At 50.5% G+C, this 25,425-nt stretch overlaps 1 protein-coding gene across 1 annotated transcript in view; it reads left to right on the forward strand.

The window, feature by feature from the left end:
* Positions 1 to 25,425, forward strand: part of LOC116942972 (lysophosphatidic acid receptor 1-A-like) — an 83,518-nt gene that overhangs the window by 5,375 nt on the left and 52,718 nt on the right. The window contains exon 2 of the mRNA XM_076069203.1: positions 16,974 to 18,001. Within this exon, the coding sequence (XP_075925318.1) occupies positions 17,263 to 18,001 (739 nt within the window). The 5' untranslated portion in view covers positions 16,974 to 17,262. The remainder of the gene's footprint in view (positions 1 to 16,973; positions 18,002 to 25,425) is intronic.

Consider the following 25,425-nt stretch of genomic DNA (forward strand, 5'->3'; position numbering starts at 1 on the left):
TGCCACTGGTTCTTCACGTTATGCAGATGTAAATGCCACTGGTTCTTCCCGTTCTGCAGATGTAGATGGCACTGGTTCTTCACGTTCTGCAGATGTAGATGCGACTGGTTCTTCACGTTCTGCAGATGTAGAAGCCACTGGTTCTTCACGTTCTGCAGATGTAGATGCCACTGTTTCTTCATGTTCTGTAGACGTAGATGCCACTGGTTCTTCACGTTCTGTACATGTAGATGCCACTGGTTCTTCACGTTCTGTAGATGTAGATGCCACTGGTTCTTCACGTTCTGTAGATGTAGATGCCACTGGTTCTTCACGTTCTGTAGATGCCACTGGTTCTTCACGTTCTGTAGATGTAGATGCCGCTGGTTCTTCACGTTCTGTAGATGCCACTGGTTCTTCACTGTTCTGCAGCCACCACTGCCCGGCTAAATCATCACCACCATCATCGTGGTCATTATCCTGAGGTCGGTAAATTGAGCGGCGGTACCGCATTGTGGTGAGGTTTTTGTGGCGGTGCCGGTTCTGGAAAAAAAAAACCCAAAAATGTTGCTATGTTTTATTTTACCAGCTAAGGCCCCTCTCTTGTTGATCACAGCTCAACGAAGGTGGCTCATCATCGCCACGTGGACATTCATAGCGACAGACAAATACCCGAAACGCACAGAGATGCAAAGAGACCCACATTGACACACACAGAGACGAAATTAAACTATTCTCTTTGTGTGTCTGTGTTGTCTCTTTCCGCTTGTGTGTCTGTCTGTGTGTCTCCGTGTCTGTATTGTGTGTCCGTCTCTGTGTGTCTCTGTGTTGTCTCTCTCCGCTTGTGTGTCTGTCTGTGTGTCTCCGTGTCTGTGTTGTGTGTCCGTCTCTGTGTGTCTCTGTGTTGTCTCTCTCCGCTTGTGTGTCTGACTGTGTGTCTCCGTGTCTGTGTTGTGTGTCTCTCTCTGTGTGTCTCTGTGTTGTCTCTCTCTGCTTGTGTGTATGTCTGTGTGTGTCTCCGTGTCTGTGTTGTATGTCTCTCTCTGTGTGTCTCTGTGTTGTCTCTCTCTGCTTGTGTGTATGTCTGTGTGTGTCTCCGTGTCTGTGTTGTGTGTCCCTCTCTGTGTGTCTCTGTGTTGTCTCTCTCCGCTTGTGTGTCTGTCTGTGTGTGTCTCCGTGTCTGTGTTGTGTCTCTCTCTCTGTGTGTCTCTGTGTTGTCTCTCTCTCCGCTTGTGTGTCTGTCTGTGTGTGTCTCCGTGTCTGTGTTTTGTCTCTCTCTCTGAAATGTAGTTCTACCTGATGACGGTTGCTTGTGTTGCAATCGAAACGTCGTACTCTATTATTTAATTTATTTTCTTTCGACGTGACTTTACCGCCAGAACCAAAGAATGTGAATTCATGCAGTCACGAAAGCTTCAAGTCAAGATCTAAGTTAAACTCTTTTATTTCACCAAGGCGCGAGTGCCCGCTGAAGCTATCCAGTGCTCTTTCTTGCTGTTGCCGGAAGCGACCTGGGCAATCACAAACGATCATCTAAACGCGCGATGTCGATTCTGAACATTGGGGAGAAAGAGAGAGAGAGACACACACACCGTAAACTCCAAATATACAGCAGCAGCAGGCATCGTCAGGGTCGTGATCGAACCCACGACACCTCCTGCAGACCAGGCGAGGTAGTTAACATCTCCTAGCCAGCTTGGTGGTGATGATGATGATGAGCGAGGGAGACACGCAAACTCCAATTACACAGCAGGCTCCGGTCAGGGTCTGGATCGAACCCACGACCTCCTGCATACCAGGCGACGTAGTTAACATCTCGCAACTGTGATGATGATGAGAGAGAGACACTGTAAACTCCAAATATACAGCAGCAGCAGGCATCGTCAGGGTCGTGATCGAACCCACGACACCTCCTGCATACCAGGCGAGGTAGTTAACATCTCCTAGCCACCGTGGCGCCTGCCAGACTTGCGCTCTGCGTGAAACATCGTCACGGCGTAGTCATGGCGACTGCTGCTGTTGTTAACGTCACGTACACACCCGCTGTAATATTAACCAGGGCGGCCGCTCGATTCGAACCGCCAACCTCTGCAACAAGCGGCGAACAGCGCTTACCGCTGGGCCGTGTGCATCGCACGTGTACGCGTGCGTGCGTGCGCGCGTGTGCGTGCTGCATATTGCCGCGAGGGAGACAAAGGCGGCCGGGCGTGGGGGTGCCGGCGACCCACCCTCGTGTGCCACCGTTAAGGCCTTCATAGGTGCTGCTACTCGCTAAACAGCACTCGTCCCAAAAATCTAAAGGCTACACGGGGGGGGGGGGGGGGGGAAATCTTTATCTTTTGTTTCTGTGTTGCGTGCCGACATGTCTATGTTTATTACGCGGGGATTTCTACCACTCACGAACGAGCATTCGACTCACGAACGAAGTTCAGAGGCGCGAACACACCTGCTCCGAGCGTACGTCCCAGTCGCCTGCTCAGCCTGAGAGTCGTAAGCTCCCGTAACCTAACTCGTGTCGCTCGCAAGCAGAGGGAGTCCCTGTGCGTTGAGCTTCTTTCGCACCGTACGTCGCCGGCCGTGCCAAATCGCAGGTCGATCCGGGGAGGTTACGGGTAATGCGGTGCAGAGGCAGCAGCAGCAGCAGCAGCGACAGCTGTCCACTCCACCGTCCGTACCCATCTGTACTCGGGGTACGCGGTGGGATTGAGCGTTTCCCCCTCTCCGTACTGCGCGCGTTTTCCCTCTGTGCGGCCACGCTCGGGGTTTTCATCCTGCACGCGTGCGGACACCCATCGATTAGTCGACGACACCCTTGCTGGTTGACAGAGACAGATAGATAGATAGAGGACCAATGTTGACTCGAAGCTTTCGTGACTTGCAGGAACCCCCACACTTTGGTTCTTTCGGTAAAGTCACGTGGGCAGAATAAAATAAAAAAATAAAAAATATTAAAAATATCACGGCGTTTCGATCGCAACACAAGCGGTCGTCCTCAGGTGGAAATTTTTGTTAAAAAAAATAATAAACCAGCAGTGGAACTCCTCGATTGTTTTTTTTCTTTCCCCGCCTTATGGAAGATAATTTTATTGTTATTTTTTTTCTCTTCCTATCTACGTGGCTTTACCAAGAGAGATAACATAGAACACGAATCCGTGCAGTCACACAAGCTTTGAGTCGAGATTCGTGCTTTCACGCCGTGCCCAGCAGCCAACGTGCTAGGGGCAATTGCGGAGCAAGGATCTTCAGGTAGGGAGGGAGGGAGGGATGACTTTACCGAAAGAACCAAAGAAGAGGATTCATGCTCTCTGATTTTTTTGCGGTTAAAGTCACGGAGGTAAAATGAAATGTTTAAGGAAAGGAAACAACCCAGTTAAATCACGACGTTTCGGGGGCAACACAAGCTTCCGTCTTCAGGTGGAACGGTCACAGCAAGAGAGTTGATGTCTTTGATTTAAAATTGTGTTTTACCGACGTGATTTTGCCGGAAAAAAACAAAGAGATAGAGGAGTTGTTAGTAGGTAAGGAGTTGTTAGTATGGAGTTGTTAGTAAGTAAGGAGTTGTTAGTAAGTAAGGAGTTGTTAGTGAGTAAGGAGTAGTTAGTGAGTAAGGAGGTGTTAGTAGGTAAGGAGTTGTTAGTGAGTAAGGAGTTGTTAGTGAGCAAGGAGTTGTTAGTAAGTTAGGAGTTGTTAGTAACTAAGGAGTTGTTAGTGAGTAAGGAGTTGTAAGTAAGGACTTGTTAGTAAGGAGTTGTTAGTGAGTAAGGAGTTGTTAGTGAGTAAGGAGTTGTTAGTAGGTAAGGAGTTGTTAGTGAGTAAGGAGTTGTTAGTGAGTAAGGAGTTGTTAGTAAGTTAGGAGTTGTTAGTAACTAAGGAGTTGTTAGTGAGTAAGGAGTTGTAAGTAAGGACTTGTTAGTAAGGAGTTGTTAGTGAGTAAGGAGTTGTTAGTGAGTAAGGAGTTGTTAGTAACTAAGGAGTTGTTAGTGAGTAAGGAGTTGTAAGTAAGGACTTGTTAGTAAGGGGTTGAACTCAAGCACGTACACCAAGCTCTTAGGGCTAATGGTTACTCCGACTATACAATCCGCAAAGCTATCACTCAAACCATGAAGAAGAACCCTCTTGAGGAGCCTTTCAAAACCATCACTTTACCCTACATTGCTGGGATCACAAAAAAGATCTCCAAAATCTTGAATAAACACAAGATCCAGGTCCGTTTCAACACATTACATAAAATCCGTGATCTGGTTCCGTCTGTAAAAGATGTGATTCCGGACATACAATACCCTGGTGTCTACAAACTAAGTTGCCTCTGTGGTAGTAGTTACATTGGAGAAACCAAACGCCATGTCTCGGACCGCATTCGTGAACATAAAGCAGACCTTAAACACGGTAGGACCAACACCTCGGCCGTAGCAGATCATTGTTCTAATTCAGTAGGCTCACATGCCATTGACTTTTCCAAGACGGAGGTTCTTTGTAAGCCATCTGGCTTCCATGAGAGATTCGTTCATGAGGCTATCCACATATACAAGCACAGAGACAATTTCAACCGAGAAGATGGATTCTATCTTAGCAATCATTGGAAAGATTTGATAAATCATTTCAGTTCTTGATTGATTGTTCACGCTTACAGTGGCTTTCAGACAGCATACATTATAAAAAATTTCGTCTCCCCCCTCCTCTTTTAAAAAAAAATAGATGGACTAGTCCTGGGCAAACTGCCAAATCGCTGCGCGTGACGCCAACGTTTTTTTATAAATAAATAAATGTACCGTTTTAAAAATAAATGTATGCAAACCGACACACCTGATGATGACCGTTTGAGTTATGGTCGAAACGTCGTGAGAATTTTTTTATTGTTTTATATATTTTGTTATTTTGTTGTTTCTCTTCAACGTGACTTTACCGAAAAAACTAAGAATATGAATTACTGCAGTCACGAAAGCTTTCAATCAAAATTTAGGTGAGGAGTTGTTAGTGAGTAAGGAGTTGTTAGTGAGTAAGGAGTTGTTAGTAAGTAAGGAGTTGTTAGTAAGTAAGGAGTTGTAAGCAAGGAGTTGTTAGTAAGTAAGGAGTTGTTAGTAAGGAGTTGTTAGTGAGTAAGGAGTTGTTAGTGAGTAAGGAGTTGTTAGTAAAGAGTTGTTAGTAAGTAAGGAGTTGTTAGTAAGTAAGGAGTTGTAAGTAAGGAGTTGTTAGTAAGTAAGGAGTTGTTAATAAGTAGGGAGTTGTAAGTAAGTAAGGAGTTGTTAGTAAGTAAGGACTTGTTAGTGAGTAAGGAACTGTAAGTAAAGAGTTGTTAGTAAGTAAGGAGTTGTTAGTAAGTAAGGAGTTGTTAGTAAGTAAGGACTTGTTAATAAGGAGTTGTTAGTAAGTAAGGAGTTGTTAGTAAGTAAGGAGTTGTTAGTAAGTAAGGAGTTGTAAGTAAGGACTTGTTAGTAAGGAGTTGTTAGTGAATAAGGAGTTGTTAGTGAGTAAGGAGTTGTTAGTAGGTAAGGAGTTGTTAGTGAGTAAGGAGTTGTTAGTGAGTAAGGAGTTGTTAGTGAGTAAGGAGTTGTTAGTAGGTAAGGAGTTGTTAGTAAGCAATGAGTTGTTAGTAAGTAAGGAGTTGTTAGTGAGTAAGGAGTTGTTAGTAAGTAAAAACTTGTTAGTAAGGAGTTGTTAGCAAGTAAGGAGTTGTTAGGAATTAAGGAGTTGTTAGTAAGTAAGGAGTTGTTAGTAAGTAAGGACTTGTTAGTAAGTAAGGAGTTATAAGTAAGGAGTTGTTAGTAAGCAAGAAGTTGTTAGTAAGTAAGGAGTTGTTAGTACGGAGTTGTTAGTGAGTAAGGAGTTGTTAGTAAGTAAGGAGTTGTTAGTAAGGAGTTGTTAATGAGTAAGGAGTTGTTAGTAAGTAAGGAGTTGTTAGTAAGGCGTTGTTAGTAAGTAAGAAGTTGTTAGTAAGTAGGGAGTTGTTAGTAAGTAAGGAGTTGTTAGTAAGGAGTTGTTAGTAAGAAGTTGTTAGTAAGTAAAAAGTTGTTAATAAGTAGTTGTTAGTAAGGAGTTGTTAGTAAAAAGTTGTTAGTAAGTAAGGAGTTAGTAAGTAAGGAGTTGTTAGTAAGTAAGGAGTTGTTAGTAAAAAGTTGTTAGTAAGTAAGGAGTTAGTAAGTAAGGAGTTGTTAGTAAGTAAGGAGTTGTCAGTAAGTAAGGAGTTGTTAGTAAGTAAGGAGTTAGTAAGCAAGGAGTTGTTAGTAAGTAGGGAGCTGTTAGTAAGTAAGGAGTTGTTAGTAAGTAAGGAGTTGTTAGTAAGTAAGGAGTTGTTAGTAAGGAGCTGTTAGTAAGTAAGGAGTTGTTAGTAAGAAGTTGTTAGTAAGTAAGGAGTTAGTAAGTAAGGAGTTAGTAAGTAAGAAGTTGTTAGTAAGAAGTTGTTAGTAAGTAAGGAGTTAGTAAGTAAGGAGTTGTTAGTAAGAAGTTGTTAGTAAGAAGTTGTTAGTAAGTAAGGAGTTAGTAAGTAAGGAGTTGTTAGTAAGGAGTTAGTAAGTAAGGAGTTTGTAAGTAAGGACTTGTCCCTTGCTTGTTACTTGACGCTTGTGCAGCGATGGCGCAGCCATCGATCGAGGGTCGAATTCGAACCGCGTGAGGTTTTTCCTCCTCCTCTTCTTCGCCTCTCTCTCCCTCTCCAGGAACTTAACAGCTCCAGCCTCACCCGAAAAAGGATCCGCTGCGAACCTAAAACGGTAATCGAGTTGAAACCCTTCAAGTCAGAATCGTAACTCCTATCCCTCTCTCCAGAATTACAGCCACAAACTCTCTTGTGTCCACACTACGGCGAATTCCCGAGACCCGATGTCACTCTCCCTCCTCCCCCCCCAATACCGATCCTAATCCCCGATCTTCAAACGGCGGCTCATAGTCCCATTTAATTTGGTAGAGCCCTGTGAGCCATTCGGCTCTTGAATCGGGTGCAATCGCAACAAACAAAAAAACAAAAACACGAACGAGAAAAATATCTTAAAGTGACTATGTGTGACTGTGCAAACAGAAAATCCAGGGGGAAAAAAACCCATCAAAATATTCCTGAAATAGCACCGTACACCAACGCTGTGTGCAAAAAAATCCCAGTGGGATGCCAGTCAAACAACAACAACAACCACAAGACAACTAAGATTAAGGGCCATCAGTCTAACTCCGTACTACAACAAACAAAAACATGGCCAAACCAAAAAACGTTTTCGAAATCACCGAAAATAAAAGCCATAAATGCAATGTAAACAGTGATCATAGGGACTGCGACCGAATTTTTTTTTTTATTAACAACGAACTACATCAATAACAATCACCGCGACCTTTCATCAGAAAGGCGACGTCCCACTGCCGTGTTATTTCACTTGGATCGCCCTTGTTGCGTCGAGTGGACGCAACAACGCAAGAAAAAATCATCATCATCATCATCCGCCGTGACGAGACAACCACGACGGACCCAGCTAATGGCTCGGCGAGCTAATAGCTAATAGCTCGGGTGGGCCTTAGAGAGTTCGAGATGGTTTTTTTTTTGGTTTTACTTCCATTTTCCATTTGCGCATCGTCATCACCACCACCACCGCAGCCGCAGTGGTGAACGTGGGATGGTTTGCGTGGGGGGGGGGGCCCTGTGAGCTACGCGGGTGGAGGGTCGTTGCCAGGGATCTAACACATCTTGGGGTCTTGGAGGAGGAGGGAGGGGGGGAGGAGGAGAGGAGGAGGAGGGATGAGCAGGAGGGAGAGAGAGGAGGAGGAGGACGAGGAGGGAGGAAGGGAGGGAGGTGTTCTGTTGTTTGCGACTTTTTTGTGAACTCCGTTTGGCTCTGCAAGCCCTTCCTCGTCATCGTCGCCGTGGGCTGGGGGGTGGGGGAGGGCCTCTGAGTTTGCAATTTGGAATTCCCAGGCCAGGCCCACTGCGATCAACCGGTGGTACGGAGTTCTCGATTTCTTTAATTTCGCGACGAGGAGGCCGTGTCCCTGCGTGACGCTTTGCGGGAGGAAGAGACCACGCCCCGCTCACCTGCCATAGCAACGTGGAATTTCCACCAGGGCTGTGAACGGAGGTTGGAGTCCTATATGGTTGGACTTGACCCTCCACCTCCCGCTCACCTGCCATAGCAACGTGGAATTTCCACCAGGGCTGTGAACGGAGGTTGTAGTCCTATATGGATGGACTTGACCCTCCACCCCCCCCCCCCGCTCACCTGCCATAGCAACGTGGAATTTCCACCAGGGCTGTGAACGGAGGTTGTAGTCCTATATGGATAGACTTGACCCTGCACCCCCCGCTCACCTGCCATAGCAACGTGGAATTTCCACCAGGGCTGTGAACGGAGGTTGTAGTCCTATATGGATGGACTTGACCCTCCAACCCCCCGCTCACCTGCCATAGCAACGTGGAATTTCCACCAGGGCTGTGAACGGAGGTTGGAGTCCTATATGGATGGACTTGACCCTCCACCCCCCCGCTCACCTGCCATAGCAACATGGAATTTCCACCAGGGCGGGGAAAACCGATCCGGATGGTCGAGACTCGATCCCCGCGATTTCCCAATCTCGAACACCTCGTGCCCCCCACTTTTACACCAGCCCTGCCCCCCACTTTTACACCAGCCCTGCCCCCCCCCCCGGGATTACCACAGTTGCGAGATGTTGACTACCTTACCTGATACGCAGGAGGTCGTGGGTTCGATCACGACGCCTGCCTGCTGCTGCTGTACATTTGGAGTTTATGGTGTCTCTCTCATCATCATCACAGTTGCGAGATGTTGACTACCTCGCCTGGTATACAGGAGGTCGTGGGTTCGATCCCGACCCTGACGATGCCTGCTGCTGCTGTACATTTGGAGTTTGCGGTGTCTCTCCTATCATCATCATCATCACAGTTGCGAGATGTTGACTACCTCGCCTGGTGTACAGGAGGTCGTGGGGGTCAATCCCGGCCCTGACGATGCCAGGGCTTGTTGGTGGTTTGCTTGGGTCGGGTGAAGCCGGCGACCTCCACGGGACCTCGCGCGAGATCGGCTCCTTGTGCCCCTGACGGCAAACCCAGCGTGTTTATTTAAAAGTTGCCGTCTCAAAAAAAACGACCCCCTATTTTTTTTTTAAACAAAGCCAAAATAAACACACGGGGCGGTCTGTGTGTCTGTGTGTGTGTTGGAGGAGGAGGAGGAGTAGAGTCTTGTTCCTTGGCTGACCTAATGACGCGAAAAAAAGACGAAAGAGAGAGGGGAAACTGATTGTGCGAGGCGGTCTTCGTCGCGAAGGAGGTCCATGCCAACGATCGAATGCGGTACATTACACAGCGGTGCATTACACAGCGGTGCATTGCACAGCGGTGCATTGCACAGCGGTGCGCTTACCGCGGTAAATTCCAATGGTGAGCGTACTAACACAAAGATCCCCCGTATAGCCTTAACAGACTGTAGGGGCAAGTGCTGTTAGCGAGCACCTATGGAGGCTGGAATGGCACACGAGGGGGTGGGTGGCCAGCACCACGCCCGACCGTCTTTGTCTCTCTAGTGGCGATGTTTACACACCACACCAGGTACTCATTTGAGGCTGAGTCGACCTAGGGGAGGCCCGGGACCGGTTCAGATAATTGTCACTGGTGTTGGCCGTGAGCGGGAATCAAACCCACACACACTCACACACACACACTCTCTCACACACTCACACACTCACTCTCACACACTCACACACTCACATACTCACTCTCACACACTCTCACACACTCACACACACACACTCTCGCACACACTCACACACACACTCACACACTCACTCACAGACACACTCTCACTCACTCACACACTCACACACACACACTCTCACTCACACACACACTCTCTCACACACACACACTCACTCGCACACACTCACACACACGGTTCACCGACCTACACGAGACCGGCATGGTGAAGTATGGTCGGTGAGGGGAGGGGTAAGTGGGGGCTAAGGGGAGGGGTAAGTGGGGGGGGTAATGGGTGGTGTAAGGGGAGGGGTAAGTGGGGGGTAAGGGGAGGGGTAAGTGGGGAGTAAGGGGAGGGGTAAGGGGAGGGGTAGGGGAGGGGTAAGTGGGGGGGGGGGGTAAGGGGAGGGGTAAGGGGAGGGGTAAGGGGTGGGGTAAGTTGGGGTTAAGGGGAGGGGTAAGGGGAGGGGTTAAGGGGAGGGGTAACGGGGTGGGGTTAGTTGGGGTTAAGGGGAGGGGTAAGGGGAGGGGTAAGTGGGGGGTAAGGGGAGGGGTTAAGGGGAGGGGTAAGGGGGTGGGGTAGTTGGGGTTAAGGGGAGGGGTAAGGGGAGGGGTGAGGGGAGGGGTAAGGGGAGGGGTTAAGGGGAGGGGTAAGGGGGTGGGGTTAGTTGGGGTTAAGGGGAGGGGTAAGGGGAGGGGTAAGTGGGGGGTAAGGGGAGGGGTTAAGGGGAGGGGTAAGGGGGTGGGGTTAGTTGGGGTTAAGGGGAGGGGTAAGGGGTGGTGTAAGGGGAGGGGTAAGGGGAGGGGTAAGTGGGGGGTAAGGGGAGGGGTAAGTGGGGGGGGTATTTGCCCAGAGGTGCAGCGAGGCTTATCATCATCATCGCCCCTCATCTTAACAGAGTTGACTTTGGTACAAGTGTCGGGAGAGTTGGATGTATTTGCCAAATGGATAAAAATGTTGCTCATGCGGTTAGGCAGTACAAGACACGCACGCGCACATACAAAGGTAAAGACAAAGGTCCCCCGTGTAGCCTGTAACATACTGTAGGGGCAAGTGCTGTTAGCGAGTAGCAGCACCTATGAAGGCCGGCACTGTGGCACACGATGGTGGTCAGCACTACGCCCGGCCGCCTTTGTCTTCCCCAGTGGCGATGTTATCCACACACCGCATTTTTGAGGCTGAGTCGACCCAGAACCGGTTCAGAAAATCGTCACCGGTGGTGGCCGTGAGCGGGAATTGAACCCGGGTCGCCGGGTATGTAGCGCAGCGTAGCGCTACCCGCTACACTACCACTCCTCATACCCTGGTCAACACACATACACACACAAACATAAACACGTACCCACAATACCCTGGTCAACACACACACAAACATAAACACGTACCCACACATACCCTGGTCAACACACACACACACACAAACACGTACCCACAATACCCTGGTCAACACACACACACAAACATAAACACGTACCCACACATACCCTGGTCAACACACACACACGTACCCACACATACCCTGGTCAACACACACACAAACACACAAACATAAACACGTACCCACACATACCCTGGTCAAAACACAAACACGTACCCACACATACCCTGGTCAACACACACACACAAACATAAACACGTACCCACACATACCCTGGTCAACACAAACATAAACACGTACCCACACGTACCCTGGTCAACACACACACACAAACATAAACACGTACCCACACATACCCTGGTCAACACACACACACACAAACACGTACCCACACATATCCTGGTCAACATACACACACAAACATAAACACGTACCCACAATACCCTGGTCAACACACACACACATAAACACGTACCCACACATACCCTGGTCAACACACACACACAAACATAAACACGTACCCACACATACCCTGGTCAACACACACACACAAACATAAACACGTACCCACAATACCCTGGTCAACACACACACAAACACGTACCCACACATACCGTGGTCAACACACACACACAAACATAAACACGTACCCACACATACCCTGGTCAACACACACACACAAACACGTACCCACACATACCCTGGTCAACACACACAAACACAAACATAAACACGTACCCACACATACCTTGGTCAACACACACACACAAACATAAACACGTACCCACACATACCCTGGTCAACACACACACAAACACGTACCCACACATACCCTGGTCAACACACACACACAAACACGTACCCACACATACCCTGGTCAACACACACACACAAACATAAACACGTACCCACACATACCCTGGTCAACACACACACAAACATAAACACGTACCCACACATACCTTGGTCAACACACACACAAACATAAACACGTACCCACACATACCCTGGTCAACACACACACAAACACGTACCCACACATACCCTGGTCAACACACACACACAAACACGTACCCACACATACCCTGGTCAACACACACAAACACGTACCCACACATACCCTGGTCAACACACACACACACACGTACCCACCCATACCCTGGACAACACACACACACACAACCACGTACCCACTTCATACCCTGGTCAACACACAAACATAAACACGTACCCACACATACCCTGGTCAACACACACACACAAACACGTACCCACACATACCCTGGTCAACACACACACACAAACATAAACACGTACCCACACATACCCTGGTCAACACACACACAAACACGTACCCACACATACCCTGGTCAACACACACAAACATAAACACGTACCCACACATACCCTGGTCAACACACACACACACAAACACGTACCCACAATACCCTGGTCAGCACACACACACAAACATAAACACGTACCCACACATACCCTGGTCAACACACACAAACACGTACCCACACATACCCTGGTCAACACACACACACACGTACCCACACATACCCTGGTCAACACACAAACATAAACACGTACCCACACATACCCTGGTCAACACACACACACAAACACGTACCCACACATACCCTGGTCAACACACAAACACACACAAACATAAACATGTACCCACACATACCCTGGTCAACACAACCATAAACACGTACCCACACGTACCCTGGTCAACACACACACACAAACATAAACACGTACCCACACATACCCTGGTCAACACACACACACACAAACACGTACCCACACATATCCTGGTCAACATACACACACAAACATAAACACGTACCCACAATACCCTGGTCAACACACACACACACACATAAACACGTACCCACACATACCCTGGTCAACACACACACACAAACATAAACACGTACCCACACATACCCTGGTCAACACACACACACACAAACATAAACACGTACCCACAATACCCTGGTCAACACACACACACACACACAAACACGTACCCACACATACCGTGGTCAACACACACACACACACAAACATAAACACGTACCCACACATACCCTGGTCAACACACACACACAAACACACAAACACGTACCCACACATACCCTGGTCAACACACACACACAAACACGTACCCACACATACCGTGGTCAACACACATAAACACGTACCCACACATACCCTGGTCAACACACACACACACAACACGTACCCACACATACCCTGGTCAACACACACACAAACACAAACACGTACCCACACATACCCTGGTCAGCACACACACAAACACACAAACACGTACCCACACATACCGTGGTCAACACACACACACACAACACGTACCCACACATACCCTGGTCAACACACACACACAACACGTACCCACACATACCCTGATCAACACACACACACACGTACCCACACATACCGTGGTCAACACACACGGAGACAGTCATCATCACACGACCGCACGCACGCACACAGCACGAGTAAAAACAAACAGCCTCCATCTGGAGTGTGTGGTGGTGTGTGGGCTGTGGCTGATAGCGAGCGGGAGGAGGAGGAGAATGGGGAGCGGGAGGATGATGAGGAGGAGGGAGGAGGAGGGAGCAGTAGGAGGAGGTTGAGGAGGAGGAGGAGGAGAATGGGGAGCGGGAGGATGATGAGGAGGAGGGAGGAGGAGAATGGGGTGCAAGGGGAGGGAGCAGAGGGATGAGAAAGAAGAGAGAGGATGAGGAGGGAGGAGGAGGGAGCAGTAGGAGGAGGTTGAGGAGGAGGAGGAGGAGAATGGGGAGTAGGAGGATGATGAGGAGGCAGGAGGAGGAGGAGGGAGAAGGGAGGGAGGAAGGGGGTGGAGAAGCAGAGAGGAGGAAGATTCGTCATTGACTTAAACCGCCATCGGAATGTTTGTTTAATACAGCAGGAGGAATCCGATGAGCTACAAAGCTCTTTGTCACGGATGTCCGTCTGACCCGCAACCTACCAGGCATTCCGAATGCGGTGGTGGAAATTCCACATTCCCATGGTGGGGATTAGGTATTGTAAGGAAGCATTAATCTCTCGCTCCCATTACATAAGGCGTCACAGTTGTGAGATGTTAACTACCTCGCTCGGTACGCAGGAGGTCGTGAGTGTGATCCCAACCCTGCCGATGCCTGCTGCTGCTGTATATTTGGAGTTTGTGGTGTCTCTCTATCATCATCATCACAGTTGCGATATGTTAACTACCTCGCTTGGTATACAGGAGATCGTGGGGTCAATCCTGACCCTGACGATGTCTGCTGCTTAATATTTTGGAGTTTGCGGTGTCTCTCTCTCATCATCATCACAGTTGGGAGATGTTAACTACCTCGCCTGGTATACAGAAGATCGTGGGTTCGATCCTGACCCTGACGATGTCTGCTGCTGTATATTTTGGAGTTTGCGGTGTCTCTCTCTCATCATAATCACAGTTGGGAGATGTTAACTACCTCGCCTGGTATACAGAAGATCGTGGGTTCAATCCTGACCCTGACGATGTCTGCTGCTGTATATTTTGGAGTTTGCGGTGTCTCTCTCTCATCATCATCACAGTTGGCAGATGTTAACTACCTCGCCTGGTACGCAGGAGGTCATTGGTTCGATCCCGACCCTGACGATGCCTGCTGCTGTATATTTGGAGTTTGCGGTGTCTCTCTATCATCATCATCATCACAGTTGGGAGATGTTAACTACCTCGCCTGGTATACAGGAGATCGTGGGGTCAATCCGGACACTGACGATGCCTGCTGCTGCTGCTGTATATTTTGGAGTTTGCGGTGTCTCTCTCTCTCTCTCTCGCCGTGGATTTGTCTTCCGGGGAGTCCTCCAGTTTCTCCCTCCACATTGAGAATCTACATCTCAACGCGTTCGGAGTATTCGCGACGGCCATAAGCCATTGCGTCTGGCTTATCGTTGGCGATCGCCAGGTGGCTTCTGGGAAGAAAAAAAAATAGCTACGTAGCAGTTCAGTGGCTACCTTAGGGTCCGTCCATAAATGACGTCACGCGATTTTGGACGAGTTTTGACCCCCCCCCCACCGCTCGTCACACGGCGTCACAAAAAGTCAAACCCCCTCCCCCGCTCAAATATGACGTCACAAAGCTCTGCCCCCCCCACCACCCCCCACATAAAAGTAAAACGTGCTTCAAATGGCTTTGAACTATTGTCATTGTAGTGCGTATTTAAAGCGGCGCCGCACTCTGATGTTGTAGGAGAAAACATTTATTCATAAAAAGTCTATTTAATTAAGTAGAACGTGTTGTCTATAGTTATTTAAAGTTGCGCATTTTGATGTGACGTCACATTTCCCAAACCCCACCCCCACCTCGTCACACATCGTCACAAACGTCTGACCCCCCCCCACCCCCCTAGGTGCGTGACGTCATTTATGGACGGCCCCTTACCTGGTGGAATACAAAATCCCAAAAAATTCGTTTGTCGACCCTTTTGCAAATCGACAATTCTGGTCAGGATTGGGAGTCTTTGTTTTCTCTGTCTCCCGGCGAGTCCCTGGCATGACGCGCAAGCGTTGTTGACGCTGCGACGCGTTTGTTGTTGCTGCTGCTGCTGCTGGAACGCGGAACACTCAACGCTACAACGCGGAACGTGCCCACCGTTACGACGTGGAGTGAGCGTGCAGCTGTAACGATGGAACGTGCCCACCGTTGTAACGTGGAGTGAGCGTGCAGCTGTAACGATGGAACACTCAACGCTACAACGTGGAGTGAGCGTGCCACTGTAACGATGGAACGTGCCCACCGTTGTAACGTGGAGTGAGCGTGCAGCTGTAACGATGGAACGTGCCCACCGTTGTAACGTGGAGTGAGCGTGCCACTGTAACGATGGAACGTGCCCACCGTTGTAGCGTGGAGTGAGCGTGCAGCTGTAACGATGGAACGTGCCCACCGTTGTAACGTGGACTGAGCGTGCCGCTGTAACGATGGAACGTGCCCACCGTTGTAACGTGGAGTGAGCGTGCCACTGTAACGATGGAACGTGCCCACCGTTATGACGTGGAGTGAGCGTGCCACTGTAACGATGGAACGTGCCCACCGTTACAATGTGGAGTGAGCGTGCCGCTGTAACGATGGAACGTGCCCACCGTTACAACGTGGAGTGAGCGTGCCGCTGTAACGATGGAACGTGCCCACCGTTGTAACGTGGAGTGAGCGTGCAGCTGTAACGATGGAACGTGCCCACCGTTACAACGTGGAGTGAGCGTGCCGCTGTAACGATGGAACGTGCCCACCGTTGTAACGTGGAGTGAGCGTGCAGCTGTAACGATGGAACACTCAACGCTACAACGTGGAATGAGCGTGCCACTGTAACGATGGAACGTGCCCACCGTTACAACGTGGAGTGAGCGTGCCACTGTAACGATGGAACGTGCTCACCGTTACAACGTGGAGTGTGCGTGCCGCTGTAACGATGGAACGTGCCCACCGTTGTAACGTGGAGTGAGCGTGCCGCTGTAACACGTGACGAGCGCCGTTACCACGTGGTTTCCGAGCGGTCGAGGGCGAGCTGCTTTCTTGAGCTGCGCTGCTGAGGAGTACCATGCACAGCGACGCGGTCACGCGGAGTGGCCGCGTCAGTCGTGATACCCCGGCAACTCTTCCCACCGCTCCGCCCTTCTCACCACCCCAGCGTACGGAATCATGGGGTGGGTTATCGCGGTACGTGCGTGTGTGTGCTGAACCCCTTCGCGCACGGTGCGTAGATAAACTTGAATTCGTGGATCGCGACGCTGTGGGAACTCTGCTAACCGCTCCGTTATCTTTCCACCCCACCCTACCAAACACGCACGCACGCACATGCACGCACACACACACACGCACACACACACACACGCACGCACACTCCGCCAGGTGTGGACAGGTAGCTCGGAGTCACCACGACAACCACCACTGCCGTGCGGCGGGAGCCGCCTCCACCACCACCGCCACCACCACCACCACCACCGCCACCATCACCATAACCACCACCACCGCCACCATCACCATAACCACCACCACCACCACCGCCACCACCAACGCCACCACCACCGCCGCCACCACTACCGCTACCACGACCGCCGTCGCAACCACCGCCACCGTCGCCACCACCGCCACGACCGCCACGACCACCACCGCCACGACCACGACCGCCGCCGCCGCCATGTCCCCGCCGCAGTGCCACCACAACGAGACGGTCGCCTTCTTCTACAACAACAGCAACAAGACGCTGTACGACGGCTGGACGGTGGGCCACAAGGTGGTGATGGCGCTGGGCATCGGCGTCTGCGTCTTCATCATGCTCGCCAACCTGCTGGTGATGGCCGCCGTGCGGGCCAACCGCCGCTTCCACTTCCCCATCTACTACCTCATGGCGAACCTGGCGGCGGCCGACTTCCTCGCGGGCGCGGCCTACTGCTACCTCATGTTCAACACGGGCCCAAACACGCGCAAGCTCACCGTCAACACGTGGATGCTCCGCCAGGGCCTCATGGACACGAGCCTCACGGCGTCGGTCGCCAACCTCCTCGCCATCGCCATCGAGCGCCACATCACCGTGTTCCGCATGCAGCTGCACACGCGCATGAGCGAGCGGCGGGTCGTCGTCGTCATCGCCCTCATCTGGCTCGTCGCCATCCTCATGGGCGCCATCCCCAGCATGGGCTGGAACTGCCTCTGCGACATCGGGGCCTGCTCCACCATGGCGCCCCTCTACAGCGTCAGCTACGTCATCTTCTGGGCCGTGTCGAACCTCTCCACGTTCCTCATCATGGTGGGACTCTACGGGCACATCTTCGTGTACGTGCGCTCGCGCGCCATGCGCATGTCACGGCACACGTGCGGCGCCCGCCGCAACCGGGAGACCATCATGAGCCTGCTCAAGACGGTCACCATCGTGCTGGGTGAGCGGGCGGTTTTGCGGCGGTGGTGACGGCCGGCGGCGGTGCGAGCTCTCTCTCTCCGTGTGTGTGTGTGTGTGTACGCGTGTGATCGGGTTCAAGCCACCCAGCCACCCAGCCAGCCCACCCAGCCACCCAGCCACCCACCTACCCAGGCAGCCAGCTACCCACCCACCCACCCAGCCACCCACCCAACCACCCAGCCAGCCACCCAACCATCCAGCCACCCACCCAACCACCCACCCAGCCACCCACCCAACCACCCAGCCAGCCAGCCAACCACCCAGCCACCCACCCAACCACCCACCCAACCACCCAGCCACCCACCCAACCACCCACCCAACCACCCAGCCAGCCAACCACCCAGCCAGCCACCCAACCACCCACCCAACCACCCAGCCACCCACCCAACCACCCGGCCAGCCACCCACCCACCCAACCACCCAACCACCCACCCAACCACTCAGCCACCCAGCCAGCCACTCAGCCACCCACCCAGCCAACCACCCAGCCAGAGACTCACACAGGTGCTGCTCACTGACAGCACTTGCCCCAACAGTCTGCTACAGGCTATACGGGGGAACTTTGTCTTTGTCTTCTTGTGCGTAAGTAAAACATCGCCACTTTAGTCGGGGCCTGGTCGATGCTGGCCACCCACTCCCTCGTGTGCCACAGTGCCGGCCTTCACAGGTGCTGCTACTCGCTATCAGCACTTGCCCCAACAGTCTGTTGAAGGCTACACGGGGGACCTTTATCTTGGCGTCTTGAGTGCTGTATGTCCCCCCCCCCTCCTGTTCCGCGTGGGGTTTCCTCTGGGCTCTCGGCGTCATAACGGCGCCACGAGGGAGACAAAGGCGGCCGGGGCGTGGCGCTGGCCACCCACCCCTCCCCCCTCGTGTGCCGTCACAGGTTGCTAGCTACTCGCTCACAGCGCCTTGCCCCAACAGTCGAGGTCATACGCGGTGGTGGTGGTGGCGGTGGGTGTGGTGGTGGTGGCGGTGGTGGTGGTGGCGGTGGTGGTGGGTGTGGTGGTGGTGGGTGTGGTGGTGGCTGTGGTGGCGGTGGTGGGTGTGGTGGTGGTGTGGTGGTGGTGGTGGTGGTGGCGGCGGTGGTGGTGGTGGTGGATGTGGTGGTGGTGGTGGTGGCGGTGGTGGCGGTGGTGGTGGTGGTGGCGGTGGTGGTGGCGGTGGTGGTGGTGGCGGTGGTGGTGGTGGTGGCGGTGGTGATGGTGGTGGCGGTGGTGGTGGCGGTGGTGGCGGTGGTGGTGGTGGTGGCGGCGGTGGTGGTGGTGGTGGTGGCGGTGGTGGTGGTGGTGGTGGCGGTGGTGGTGGTGGGTGTGGTGGTAGTGGCGGTGTTGGTGGTGGTGGTGAGACGCGTGTCTTTGTTTCGCCAAACCATCGACCGGTGCCACAAAGAAGAAAGCCACGTGGTGTTATTTTGTGTACGCGCGCGTGAAAGGGGCCGTCCATAAATGACGTCACGCACCTGGGGGGCGGGGTGGGTGGTCAGACATTTGCGACGATGTGTGACGAGGGGGGGGCGGGGTTTGAGAAATGTGACGTCATGTAAAAATGCGCAACTTTAAATAAATATAGACAACACGTTCTACTTAATTAAATAGACTTTTTAATAAATGTTGTCTCCTACAACATCAGAGTGCAGCGCCACATTAAATACGCACTACAATGACAATAGTTGAAAGCGATTTGCCGCATGGAAATATAGTTTTAAGGGAGGGGGGGGCAGAGCTTTGTGACGTCATATTTACGGGGGGGGGTGTCAAAAATCGTCCAAAATCGCGTGACGTCATTTATGGACGGCCCCCCAAAGTGAACGCACCGTCGGCATCCAATGAACGAGGAGTCGGTCCGTCCCGTCAAGCGACGCCGGACGCCTCTCCCATTGCGGCGACGCCGTCTGGCGCGCGCGCTGCCGCGGCCGTCTGGAACGCTCTTGTCTTCCCGAAGGTCGGCAATCCCGCCGGGATGCGATGCAACTTTTCATGCCGTCGAGACTGCTTTTTTTCTTCATTTATTTTTTGCGCGCATTCAGTTTTTCGTTGTCCTTCCCCCCCCCCCCCCCGACAGCTCCGATCAGCCGCGGTCGGCTACGTACGGTGCGAAAGAAGTTCAGGGTACACACGTACATGACGGCGGCGACGATGTTGATGGTGGTGGTGGTGATGTTGAGGGGGTAGCCGCGTGACGAGGAAGTGAGGGATGGTGACGTTCATGGTGGTTGTTGGTGATGGCGATGCGGCCGTCTGGAACGCTCTTCCTTCCGATATTTGTATTCTGAAGCCCACCGGATCTACGCAACTTTGAAATAATCGTTTAGATTGACAAACTCACGTCTTTAGGGCTGCTTTTTTTGCGCGTTAGTTTGTTGTCCTTCACTCCCCACACCTCCGATTGGCACGGTTGGCTACGTACGGCGCGAAAGAAAGTTCAACGTACACACGTACATGACGGTGGCGATGATGTTGATGATGATGGTGGTGGTGATGCTGAGGAGGTGCCTGCGTGACGAGGAAGCGAGGGATGGCGACGTTGACGGTGGTGATGACGACGATGCGGCCGTCTGGAACGCTCTTTCCTCCCGATAGTCTGAAGCCCACAGGAGCTACGTAACTTTGAAATCGCCATCCTCTCGAGTGGCACACTCACGTCTTTAGAACTACTCCTTGCGTCTAAGTTGTTGACGTGTGTACAGGTCACTGGAATGCCCCCCCCCACCCCCCCCCCCCCCCCCGTAGCAGCACAGAACTACTTTCTCGAGCCGCGCGGCTGAGCAGTGATACGGCGGTAACGCGGTGGTGCGGTGACGCGGAGGTGGTGCGGTGACGCGGAGGTAGTGCGGTGACGCCTCTCCGAGCGAGGGATTTCTTTTTGTACCGCCAAAAAGGTTGCCGTGGAAATTCAAAAATTTCGTCCACCTCCAATTTTTTTTGGTGAACTTTTCTATTTTGGTGAATTCTATATTTCTAGGTGAACTATTGTTTCTTTAATCAGCAATATTTTTCGGTGGACTATAATTTCGTGGTGAACTGTATCTTTTTCAGGTGAACTATTTTTTTTTGGGTGAACTACAATTTTTTGGGCGAACTATTTTGTTTTGGTGAACTATAATTCGCGCGCCAATTTTTTTTAAACACTCGAATCACTACCCGGGCCGGTCGGCCCGGCTGTCTTTACGATTGTCTATTGTGTACGTCCGTCTGTGAATCGAGAAATCTTCGTGTGAGTCTTATGAGTCTCTGTGCGAGTTTATGGGTCTCAGTGTGAGTCTATGGGTCGAAATTGTGAGGCTATGGGTCTCAATGTGAGTCCATGGGTCTCAGTGCGAGTCGATGGGTCTCTTTGTGAGTCTATGGGTCTCTATGCGAGTCTGGGTCTCAGTGTGAGTCTATGGATCTCAGTGTGAGGCTATGAGTGTTTGTCAATCTATAGATCTCTGTGTGTGTCTGTGGGTGTTAGTGTGAGTCTATGGGTCTCTGTGTCAATTTACAGATCTATGTGTGATTCTATGGGTCTCTATATTAATATATGGGTCTCTTTGCGAGTCGATGGGTCTCAGTGCAAGTCTATGGGTCTCGGTGTGAGGCTATGCATTTCTGGGTCAATCTATAGATCTCTGTGTGAGTAGTCTATGGGTCTCTATGTAAGTCTATGGGTCTCTGTGTGAGTAGTCTATGGGTCTCTGTGTGAGTAGTCTATGGGTCTCTGTGTGAGTAGTCTATGGGTCTCTGTGCGAGTAGTTTATAGATCTCTGTGTGAGTCTATGGGTCTCTATGTGAGTCTATGGGTCTCTATGTGAGTCTATGGGTCTCTATGTGAGTCTATGGGTCTCAGTGTGATTTTATGGGGTTCAGTGTAAACCTCGTTTGGGTTTCATTGCGAGACTATGGGTCTCGGTCCAAAACTATAGATCTCTGTGTGAATCTACGGGTCTCTATGTGAGTCTATAGGTCTCAATGTGAATCTATAGATCTGCGTGTGAGTCTAATGGACCTTTATGTGAGTCTATAGGTCTCAATGTGAATCTATAGATCTGCGTGTGAGTCTAATGGACCTCTATGTGAGTCTATGGGTCTCAGTGTGAGTCTATGGATCTCTGTGTGAATCTATGGGTCTCTGTGCGAGTCAATAGGTCTCTGTGCAAATCTACAGATCTGCTCGTGAGTCTATGGATTCAATTATTTCATTTGTCCGTCCGCCTTTCTCCATCTGCCGATGCAGCCTTTGGCACCATCCGCACTCAGCTTTTTCTCACATTTGACTCGAATTACGATGGTGCTGCGCATGGCATTGATTTTTTAAAAGCGAAATCGACGGTTTGTACTTCATTTGCCGCGAATGAATCCCGACTCTGTCCTCTCGGCAATCAAATCTCACCGCCTGGTGTGAATGTGCTTGAATCTAGAGCGGAATCTAGAGCGGCTAGAACCTTCAGCATCTGTCTGCCTAACCGACACGATTCATAGAAGCGACATAGCAACAACCGAGAAGCGACAGAGACATCGCGGAGGAGGAGGAGGAGGTTGTGTGCTGGAGAGTTAATTGTAAACGTCGTAGGTTGAACTCTCCAAACACACACAACCTGTGTGTGTGTGCTGACTTAGTAACGAATTGGTTCGCGTGTTGTTCACGTGACGAAACCTTGACGACTGATTGGCTGTGGTGGGTTGGTGGCAACGGGTTGAACGACCACGTTTATACTTGAGCCATCTAAATCCCAACAACAACAAACAGCGCTTCCAGCGGACACTTCACTTTTAGTTTGTTGGGTCCGCGATGAGGTGGGTGGTTGGGTGAGTGAGTGGTTAGGTGAGTGGGTAGGTGAGTGAGTTGGTAGGTGAGTGGTTGGGTGAGTGAGTGGGTAGGTGAGTGGGTGGGTGAGTGGGTGGGTAGGTGAGTGGGTGGGTGGGTGGGTGAGTGGGTGGGTGGGTAAGTGAGTGGGTGAGTGGGTGGGTGAGTGGGTGGGTAAGTGAGTGGGTGGTTGGGTGGGTAAGTGAGTAGGTGAGTGGGTGGGTGAGTGGGTGGGTAAGTGAGTGGGTGGGTAAGTGAGTGGGTGGATGAGTGGGTGGGTGAGTGGGTGGGTAGGTGAGTGGGTGGGTGGGTGGGTGAGTGGGTGGGTGGGTAAGTGAGTGGGTGAGTGGGTGGGTGAGTGGGTGGGTAAGTGAGTGGGTGGTTGGGTGGGTAAGTGAGTAGGTGAGTGGGTGGGTGAGTGGGTGGGTAAGTGAGTGGGTGGGTGGGTGAGTGGGTGGCTGGATGGGTGGGTGAGTAAGTGGGTGAGTGAGTGGGTGAGTGAGTGGATGAGTGGGGAGCGGTAGTGTAGCGGTTAGCGGTTAGCGCTACACTACCGCTACGAACCCGGCGACACGAGTTTAATTATCGGCTCACCCGCACCAACACTGGTGACGATTATCTGTACCGGTCTGGGGCCTCCCCCTAGATCGACTCAGCCTTAAAAAATGAGTAACCCGGTGAGACAAAGGCGGCCAGGGTTGGTTGCTGGCCACCCACCCACTCCCTCGTGTGCCACCGTGCCGACTCATCGTCGATGCTGCTACTTGCTAACAGCACTTGCCCCAACAGTCTGTTAGAGGCTATGCGGGGGATCTTTGTCTTTGTGGGTGGGGGGGGGGAGCAGTGCCTGATGAAGCTGGTGCGGGTCACTGTAGCATTTGTTATAAAGGGGCCCTAAATTAAAAAAGCACGTCAATATTTTTTTACTTGCACAGTAAAGTAATTATATTTTTTTCCATTTGCTATACAGCCAGATAACTTTGACAAATCGCCAACCTGAAAACACCCGGTCGTTCGTAAAAGTCGAAGGCGGTATAGTACTATAGTGATAGAGCAAGTGCAGAATCACTGAACCCGAATTGAATTGATAGCTTGAAAGCGTTTAGCACGGGGCCCTTGAAAGTGCGGGGCCCATAGCTACTACACGTGTAGTAGTAGTAGCTACATGTAGTAGTAGTAGCTACATGTGTAGTAGTAGTAGCTACAAGTGTACTAGTAGCTACATGTGTAGTAGTAGTAGCTACTTGTAGTAGTAGTAGCTACATGTGTAGTAGTAGTAGCTACAAGTGTAGTAGTAGCTACATGTAGTAGTAGTAGCTACATGTAGTAGTAGTAGCTACATGTAGTAGTAGTAGCTACAAGTGTAGTAGTAGCTACATGTAGTAGTAGTAGTAGCTACAAGTGTAGTAGTAGCTACATGTGTAGTAGTAGCTACATGTGTAGTAGTAGCTACAAGTGTAGTAGTAGCTACATGTGTAGTAGTAGTAGCTACATGTAGTAGTAGCTACATGTAGTAGTAGTAGCTACATGTGTAGTAGTAGTAGTAGCTACAAGTGTAGTAGTAGCTACATGTGTAGTAGTAGTAGCTACATGTAGTAGTAGTAGCTACATGTAGTAGTAGCTACAAGTGTAGTAGTAGCTACATGTGTAGTAGTAGCTACATGTGTAGTAGTAGCTACAAGTGTAGTAGTAGCTACATGTGTAGTAGTAGTAGCTACATGTAGTAGTAGCTACATGTAGTAGTAGTAGCTACATGTGTAGTAGTAGTAGTAGCTACAAGTGTAGTAGTAGCTACATGTATAGTAGTAGCTACGTGTGTAGTAGTAGTAGTAACTACATAGTGTAGTAGTAGTAGCTACATGTAGTAGTAGTAGCTACAAGTGTAGTAGTAGCTACATGTAGTAGTAGCTACATGTGTAGTAGTAGTAACTACATAGTGTAGTAGTAGTAGTAGCTACATGTGTAGTAGTAGTAGCTACATGTAGTAGTAGTAGCTACATGTGCAGTAGTAGTAGCTACATGTGTAGTAGTAGTAGCTACATGTGCAATAGTAGTAGCTACATGTGTAGTAGTAGTAGCTACAAGTGTAGTAGTAGCTACATGTAGTAGTAGTAGCTACATGTGTAGTAGTAGTAACTACATAGTGTAGTAGTAGTAGCTACATGTGTAGTAGTAGTAGCTACATGTAGTAGTAGTAGCTACAAGTGTAGTAGTAGCTACACGTAGTAGTAGTAGCTACATGTGTAGTAGTAACTACATAGTGTAGTAGTAGTAGCTACATGTGTAGTAGTAGTAGCTACATGTAGTAGTAGTACCTACAAGTGTAGTAGTAGCTACATGTAGTAGTAGTAGCTACATGTGTAGTAGTAGTAACTACATAGTGTAGTAGTAGTAGCTACATGTGTAGTAGTAGTAGCTACATGTAATAGTAGCTACATGTGCAGTAGTAGTAGCTACATGTGTAGTAGTAGTAGCTACATGTGCAGTAGTAGTAGCTACATGTGTAGTAGTAGTAGCTACATGTAGTAGTAGTAGTAGCTACATGTGCAGTAGTTGTAGCTACATGTGTAGTAGTAGTAGCTACATGTGCAGTAGTAGCTACATGTGTAGTAGTAGTAG

This window comes from Petromyzon marinus, chromosome 1 (assembly GCF_048934315.1).
Source record: "Petromyzon marinus isolate PM22_M1 ecotype Great Lakes invasive population chromosome 1, UKy_Petmar_22M1.pri1.0, whole genome shotgun sequence".
Taxonomy (NCBI): Eukaryota; Metazoa; Chordata; class Hyperoartia; order Petromyzontiformes; family Petromyzontidae; genus Petromyzon; species Petromyzon marinus.